The sequence below is a fragment of the Lactuca sativa genome, chromosome 6 (genome assembly GCF_002870075.4).
Source record: "Lactuca sativa cultivar Salinas chromosome 6, Lsat_Salinas_v11, whole genome shotgun sequence".
Classification (NCBI taxonomy): domain Eukaryota; kingdom Viridiplantae; phylum Streptophyta; class Magnoliopsida; order Asterales; family Asteraceae; genus Lactuca; species Lactuca sativa.
This window is the reverse complement of record NC_056628.2, coordinates 181,891,600-181,900,991: the sequence shown is the minus strand read 5'-3', so window position 1 is coordinate 181,900,991 and position 9,392 is coordinate 181,891,600. Positions and strand designations below refer to the sequence as shown.

Genomic DNA, 9,392 nt, shown 5'->3' with positions numbered 1-9,392 from the left:
TCGGATTGACATGTGCTTTTTTCCAACGTGTGATTTAAAGTTTGTAGATAATTTTAGACTATAGTTTTGTTATTTTTGGTGTTATATTCAATGAGTTACAATCATTCAAACAAATGTTATAAAATATAAATAATCAAAGTTTTACCGGTCCAAATGACACAATAAACGAAAATGTATTCATTTATATGAGTTATACCATATCAAAGCAAAAAAAGTATTCATTTTTATGAGTTTTAACGTATCAAACTCAACAACATATTCGTTTTAACGAATTATATCAATCTCAAAAACGTATTTTAACAAGTTGTACAGTATGCATATAAAGTTGTACCAATTAAAACGGGTCCAAGAACCAGAAAACCCGGGCCTGGACTCGGACATGGACCTGGACCCAGTAAGACTCATCCGGTCCAGTCCACGATCCATAATATTCTCCGAAACCGGTCCGGTCCAAGAATTGGTCCGATCCGATACAAATGCTCACCCCTAAAAATAACTTCATAATTTTTATTGACCGACTATTGATCAAATCTTGTATTCCTTTTTCAAAAAGTGGTTATTAATAAACAAATAAATGCGATTAGTTAAAGTGGGCAAGTAATAATGAAGGTTAGGCAGCATAGATCATAGATGAAGGGTCCTTGTGCCCACTACACCTATGCTTTAAGAATTAGACTTCACCCAACCTTTTAATTGTTTTTTCTTAGGGTTGTCACATGGAGATGCCCATAAGCTATTTGGTCCCCTTTCGCATTTAGATATGGCTAATTAATTGTCATTTAAACTTTTTATTACTATAATTACATGTAAGTTACGAATTAATGATCAACTTGATCAACTTCATGTTAAAGGTGGATGGGCGAGCGTTAAACCAAACGAAAATCTTTGAGTAAATTACATGAATGGTCCCTATGGTTTAGGATAATTTGCGTGTTCGGTTCATAACTTATTTTTTTAACTCGAAAGGTCTCTACTGTTTATTTTTGTTATGCGCTTGGCCCCTGTCTTACCTAAAAAGACTATTTTGCCATTGATTTTTTAATATATTTAAATAAACATACCCTCAACCTCACATCCTCACCTTATCTTACTTATCCCACCATTTTTTCCTATTTAAATAATAATTTTTTTAGGTAAGATAGGGACCAAGTGCGTAACAAAAACAAACAGTAGGAACCAAATGTGTAACAAAAACAAACAGTAGGGACCAAACACGTTAAAAAAATTAATTAGGGACCAAACTTACAAATTACCCCAAACCATAGGAACCATTTGTGTAATTTACTCAAAATCTTTTTGACCTAGAGCATTATAGAACCTCGGAATACAAAAGGAGCCATCTTTGTCCCTGTAGTGCTAGGAAACTTGTAAAAATCACCGAACAGAAGAAAATTTTATACATAATTAAAAAAATGGATTTTTAAAATACCAAATCAAAAGTTGATATAGATCAATACTTGAAATGATGAGAAAAGGATCAAAAGATATTAAGAATGATAAAAACATAAAGAAAATAGCCGGAGTTTTATTATCTAAAGAAAAACTAAAATTACAACCAAAAGATTATAAATATGAAAATTACTTAGGGTCAATTTAGTTGAATTTTTTCAAACTCGACAACAATAAATATTGAAAATTCATCGGACAATAATTAAAACCAAGAGACTGACGAGCCTTCGTAAAAATATCAACGATCTGCAAGGTTGATGGAACAAATGGTAGCGAGATGGACCCAATGTGTAGATGATGGCAAGTAAAATGACAATAAATCTTAATATGTTTTGTCTGCTCATGGAATACAGAAGTCTTTGCAATCTGCATCACATTGTTGTTGGCACGATGTAAATGGGTTGACCGTGAAACATTAACACCCATATTTACAAGAAAACAACATAACTGAACAGTCTCACAAGAAGTCACGACCATAACACGATACTCTAACTTTATATAAGACCTAGACAACATCGCATTTCTTACTTATCCATGAGATAAGTGGATCTCCAAGGAATATACAGAAACTAGTAGTGGATTTGTGACCACTAGGATCGTCATCACAATTAACACCAGTATACATACGCAAATCTAGAGAGGACATCGAAGGAACTAAGAGACTCTGAAAGTGAGTGTCATGATGATATTACAAAATACGACTAACAAGTCCTACTGAATAGTACCATAAGTTGTCAAACTAGTTAACTGCATGGGTTATATCTTAATTAGTTAGTGTAATAAACTGCCCAAAATAGTATGACATATGCTTGAATTTGGTAAAGGAACATCATCAGTCGGAGAATATCAGGTTTTGGTTCCAAGGAGCATGTCAACAATCCTATTGTTAGAGAGTCGTGCACGTTTAAACATATTATATATGTATTTTGTCTTAGATTGAAGAAAAATCTTTTTAGATTGAGCAACCTCAATACCTAAAAAAATAACACAACAAACCATAGTCTTTCATAGCAAAACGATGAGTCAAGTCACGCTCCAAATACTCGATGTCATCACAATCATCACTAGTAATAATAATGTCATCTATATATATGGATAGGAAATATGACATTCACTTATGCATCTAATAAACGGGATCAAATCATGATTACTATGAATGAAACCAAGACAAATAATCACCATATATAATTTCTCAAACTAAGCATATGGTGCCTGTTTGAGACCATATAATGTTATCAGAAGCCGATTAACTTCAACCGCTGGTCAGTAAATACTTATAGAAGGAGTTATGTAGACTACCTCATGAATATCACTGTTCAAGAATACATTCTTAACATCCATTTGGAATATCTTCCACTGACGAATGAATGCAACTACTATCAAAATACAAACGGTCGTTATTTTTGCAAACATAGCAAAAGCTATTCATAATGAATACCATAAATTTTGTGAGTATCTTTTTGCAACAAGTCTGGCCTTGTACTGTTCAACTAGCCCATCAGATTTGGATTTATTATTATATGCCTAATAATAACTGGTTGTATGCTTTCTTTGTAGTGGACGGATCCAAATCCTACATATTAGTTTGGTAAGAGTTGTAAGCTCCTCAATCAAAGCATCGTGCCAAAGGGGATCAAAAACAACTTCTCTATAGAATTTGGGTTCTAATAGTTGATGTATATTGGAAATAAAGGAAACAAATGAAGCTGAATAAAAGGAGTAAGCAAAATCTAGGAGTTTGGTAGCTTTTTGACTTAGATATTACTTTGAAGACTGTCTTTTTTGAGTTGGTACAATATTGAGTCTAACGTACAATCTCAAACTTGTTGCAGTCAAGATGTTGTACGTTGATGACAATAATGACTTTTTGGGTAAGTATTTTGGTCAATCGGAGAACCAATTAGCTTCAACAGAAATGAAGTTAACAATATATTTGAACGAGGCACCAAACCATTAAGAACTTTGATATTCTTCTTTTGTGGAAAACTAATGCAACCCGATACCCAATTGTCTCGTGGATTGCAAAATGTATAATTTTAATTATTAAAATATTTTATTATAGTATTTTTATAATTTAACATTTTATATGTTTTTGACGTTAGATGTTTTGGACACTCAAATCTCTGTTGTGGCATCCCAATCGGCATTGATTTGCACCAAAGATTGGGTAAGAATATATCAAAGAAACTGTTTATAGATGCAGACAATAACGAAGACATTTTTAAAGATGATGACGTTATTAAATGTAACATTTTCATATTATTATCTATTAACAAAACGTTGGTTATATGCTTATTTTCGCATCAATTTTTTTTCGATATATATTAGCTTTGGAAAATGTGAGACGCAATCAAGAAAGAAATAGAAAAAACTCAGATTATTGAGTAGTCCGATTGTGTTTTTTTTTTTTTTTTTTTTTTTTGATAAAAGATTATTGGTTTGTAAGTGAGACTTCTTTTGAACTTACATGTAATCAAAATTAGAATGTAAATGATATTCTCAAGGTTTAAGTTTTCCAAATATTGGTCAAGATTATCGTCATTGTCTTCTTCATCCATGTGAAAAATGCATCTTCCCACATCTTGTTTGGATCCTCCGCATTGTAGCTCGAAATGTGGGAAAGGAAAAAAGGTGTGACCGAATATTTTTATTTATGACCAATATTAAATAGAAACTGAATAACAATTTATACGATCAATATTTTATTTTGAATTATAATATTTGAAATATATTTTTGTCTGATTACCAATTGTTACTACATTACTTTTGTATGGATATTTAAAATTAATCGATAATAATTCTCTTTTTAAGTCGAAACAAGCTAATTCTCATGGCATTGTTCTCAAATTTCAACAAAATATCCAAAAATCATAACACAATTGTTTGTCATCCCCAATAACACTTTGGGCCAATGGTTTTGACCCAAAATCATTGATATTTTTTTCTTAATATTTTAAAAATGTTAACGGTTTATATTTTCATATTATATATTTCAATAACAACAAACTATTTAATCACTTTATTTTATTTTTTTTAAATGGCACATGATTATCCACATCAACATTAAAACCATAGTTCGTTATCATTCACTAAAATATGCCCTATCCCTTTCCTCCAACCAACCACATTCTCACTTTTCATTTATTTGTTGCCCTATTTTCTATATGAAAACGTGGTATGTAACACCATCATCTCAATTAGGCCTACAGACAAATCAGGTTGTACTGTCTGAATTGAATTGAAGACGAGACTGATATCAATTTGATGTGGTATGTATAACACCATCATCTCGATTAGGTCTACAGACAAATCAGGTAGGTTGTACTGTTTGAATTGAACTGAAGACGAGACTGATATCAATTTGACAAAGATTTTAACTTTTTTCTCTACCAAAATTTTGATTTTTTATCTATGCAAAAGACATGAATGTCCTCCCTCCATCATCACCGGCGAAAATATCCTACCAAATTTGTCGGTCCAGTCTAGTATTATCCTGTCTAATAAATAACGAAACGGAATCTAAGACCTCAAATATGAAGGCGAGTGAAGAATTTGACCTAATTTTTAATAGAATCTTTTTTTAGTAAATAATTGAATATTCCTCTATGGAAATTATTGATTTGATAATGAAGGGTAGCCAGCTATGTTGGCCCTTAAGTAGTGCAAACAACCAAAGGACAAAACTTTTAGGAGTTCAGGAGGAATGTTATGCATGCATTACCATTCTCTCACCAATAATAAACACAAAACAATAGTTTCATCTAAATAATATTATAACACACTATTTGTTTTTTCTAACAAAAATCATTCTTTATGTTCATAAATTAACACGAAGTTCCATTTGCTTACATGTTAACCACCCCCCACTCTGGTATAAATGTAAAACTAATATTGTAGTTTTGAAAAAAAAAAAAAAAAAAAGGTCGATAATATATGGTCAGAATATGTGAGAGCATAATGAATTATTAAAAGTAATGAAAGTGAGATGGCAAAATAAAAGAAGCATATAAATCCAAAAGCTAAGGATATAGAAAGTGGTGGTGGGCTATAGAAGAATTGGCCAGCTACAGCTACAAACAATGAAGAAAAAGATACCCTAAAACCCCAAAATTATATCCACTCACTTTTCACTAGTAGCAAATCTGGCATTTCCTTTGGATTCTTCTCACACAAATCTGAGCCCACTCACTCTAAACCTAATCTCATTATCAAGAATCTATCACTTTTTGGGTAAGTCCATCCACAATAAGCTCAATTCCACAATTGCATACACATTGATGCTGATTGTTGCATATCTACATACAATGTGCCCAAAATTCGATTCATTCATTTTAATATTCATTGATTATCATATTATATCTATTTGGCTAAAGTCTCTTTCTTGATGCTATTGCTAGCTTTTAACGAAATGATAATGAGAATGTGGAATGAAACATTTGAATTTGTAAGAAACGATTAGATGGGAATTGGGATGATGAGTTGTAGAGTAGAAGTTATTGGTTTTAAGTTTTAACAGCTAGAATTATTGATGTACATTAGCAAGATAAGGGAACTCGAAAAGATTAACACTATATGCATACCATTTATGGAAGTTACAGTAACTAGAAATTTACTAAGGAAACTGACCGGTGGAGTAAGAGTTAGAAGGAATTCATTTCAAGGAGATAACTCCGGCGTTTAATCAGCTTCTCCACGGCCTCTCCATAGACGCCGTCAAACCTACTACCGGCAGCCACCAATCCTTCATCCCACCTCTGCTCCTCTTCTGCTTCCTCCGTGGTGCCATTGACCACACCAATTGTGTTCATTGTAGGTCTCACGACTACCAGTGTCGCGCCTTCCATTGTTACACCGTTGGATAGCTCCAATTTTGCCTCGTGTCTCATTCTCATCCACACGGCGGGCACTCTTGTGCGGTTACTCCTCCACCATACACCACCGGCATTTAGGTTACCGTTTTGTGCTTCGTCTTCATCTTGATTTTCGCCTTTATCTTCTCTAAACTCTTTGATTCCTGATTCATCGATAATCACAGTTCCTTCACCGTCTCTATCTTTGATTATCAATCTTGACAAGTGTAGGTTTTCCTTGACAATTTCTTTCACCATGTAATGCCTCGCAGAAGCCGCAATTAACGCGCTTATCGTCCAAACGACTCTCGTCTTCAAACCGCCGCCGCCGCCGAGATCCGATTCCCCTACGCCGCCACAACGATGTCCTAAGATCACGCAGCTCCTCAACGTCTTCCCAAACTCTGCCTTCCACTTGATCCCCGCTCGTTTCTCTAACCTCAGATCTCCCGTCGGCAGCTCGATCTCAAGCTCTTTAATCCTCTCAAATCCACGAAGGATCATCGCCGGAGAGTTTTGCGATTGATGCTGATTGCTACTGCTTTGCAGTGTATGATCTTGAGGAGGAGAAATTAGGTCCTGGATTGACTTGACAATGGATTTGATGAAGCCTATGACGGATGAGGCGTCGCCGTCGTCTTCGGAGTCAACTGAGGAGATAACTCGGTCGACTCGGAGGAGGAGCGAGTCCGTTTGAGGTACAAGTGTGTTGAACCGGCGTGACACAGCACGGCATCGAATTAGGGTTTTAATATCGGAAATATTGTTGAAGATTATGAGGATGATTGGGTCCGGGAGGCAATCGAGGCCGTCGGTGGCATTTTCCGGCTGCGATTCCATTAAGGAAAGTGATACTGGCCGGAAAGAGAGAGACGGATGACCGGAGATGGGGGGTGGAAGACCAGTGAGCATTGAGGAAGCCATAGATTTGACCGTTGACTTTTTATAGAAGGGGGAGAGAGGGACTTATTCTAATTGGGTAATGCCGGCTTTCGATACTTATTGGAACTTATTCCTTACCAATTTCAAATAAATAAATAAATATGTAACTACTTATTTTTTATAAATAAAAATAATTTTTTTCTCTATAAAATCTTCAAAAATATTAACCCTAACATTTCAAAACAAAGCAGAAGAATTTTATAATCAAATATAACGTGTAAATGTTCAAGTATTTTTTTAGTTTAGTTTATAAAGTAACTTATCATTAAACTATCTAAAATACAATATTATAAATTAGATTATCACTTATCGTGTTAAATGCAGTCAAATAACCTATTTATTAATAATATCAACAAACAAGTTAGCTTTACAACTAACTTATGCATATGAAATACAACCTAAAGCAAGATAGATATGTTAAACTGAATGCCCAAATCAAATCAGATGTGTTAAATTGAATAAAGAGTGAAACAAATACAATGTAACACATGCATAGAACAAATAATCTACTTAATATTATACATCCAATAAACAAATATGTGACACTACACAACCATCCACCATATATAAATCAATATGTTCTAAGTTTTCTACTTTTCTAATAAAAATATGTTGATACCATTTGTAGGGTACATCACTTGTCTATTGTACCTTTCATGAGTGGTTAATTTCTTGGGCATCAAAGATTACATAAACAATGTGTGTCATAATGGATATGGGTATATGGCGACACTATACAATATAAAAATAATTCGATTACCAAATATCTCAATTTGAAATAAACAACTAATACTTCATGCAATTGTGTCAAAACACATGTACATCATGTTGAGTGTAATGAGTCTTAAACAACAAATGCTTGTTTTAATATTATAAAAATGCTTGAAACATGTTATAATCGAAAGATACGTGTTGGGAAAGTATTCAAGATTTTTATTATAAGTTTTCTTGGTAGTTAAGGATTTGATTTTTTTTTTTAAAGTCGCACAAATTAATTTTTTGAAATATCAAGTCCTGTTGCAAGAAATCAATCCTCAAAAGTACAATTCGAAACCAAAATCAAACTTGGAATTGTGTAAGCATTTATGGAGTTCACATCAAATTAAATATAAGTAACTCAAAGATCAATTTAAGTTCCTAAGCCTATGGACTATGATCCAATTGTTGGAGTGAATAGTAGAGATAACTCTCTCTCCAAAATATGACAAGAAAATAAACACACATTTTGCAAAACGCTATAAGAAAAATGATAAATAGTCAGATACCCTAGCATGCATATACACATGGTTACGTATACTTGTAATGAGATCTTGAATGTGGGAAACAATATCAAGCACCTTTTGTCATCTGGTGAAAAGTACAATCACTTTTCAGAAAAACACGATTGCTACTGTGCAAACAGTTAACTATTTTTGTATTTGATATTGTATATCCCATGCTAATTCTTTGCAAAAGATCTTATGCAAGATGTGATACCATAAATGCTCATTTGTACATCAATTTTGCCTTTAACTGAACAGTCTCTTGACATACAAGAAACTATTCCAACATTGTACTTTATATGATGTCTTATTAACGTTGCTTGTGACTTAAAATCTTCAATATATAGTTATAAGTATGTATCAACATTGACTTACAAAGAGTTTTCATAAATCCTATGAATAATCTATCATGTCTTCGTTCTATCATTTGATTTCAGCGAAGTCCTCAAACTACTTGTCATAAAATCCGGTAGTTACTAAAACTTTGTTAGGTTTATAAGGATATTGGTTTTTACAAAATAACATGTTATTGTGTTGCTTCATCATCATCACTTACCATATTTAGGACAAAAACATATGATATATGGCAGGGCCGGGCCATGAGGAGTTCAGAAGGTGTCCATGAACAGGGCCCAAAAAAATCGTAGGGCCCAATTTATTTTCGACAATTATACTATACTGTACTATGTACAGTTACAAATCCAAAAACAAATTAGGTTTCTCTATCAGACGACGCAACAGGTGAGGGAGCAGGAGAATCAGAATTTTCGTTAAAAGCAAAAACGCCTCGATTCCTTCATCTTCATTGATAACGCATGGGGCACAGTCAAATCTCTCTCCAATCAGCTTATCAACAATCTTACTAGTTAATTCTATATTCTTTTTCTCA

General features: G+C 33.4%; 1 protein-coding gene across 1 annotated transcript; it reads right to left on the bottom strand.

Moving 5' to 3' along the window:
* Positions 1-5,928: 5,928 nt before the first annotated feature.
* On the bottom strand, positions 5,929-7,293 carry LOC111899325 (F-box protein AUF1). The gene has a single exon (XM_023895176.3). It carries the CDS (start codon positions 7,221-7,223, stop codon positions 6,090-6,092), a length of 1,134 nt encoding a protein of 377 aa, XP_023750944.1. The 5' UTR covers positions 7,224-7,293; the 3' UTR covers positions 5,929-6,089.
* Between the last annotated feature and the right edge of the window lie 2,099 nt (positions 7,294-9,392).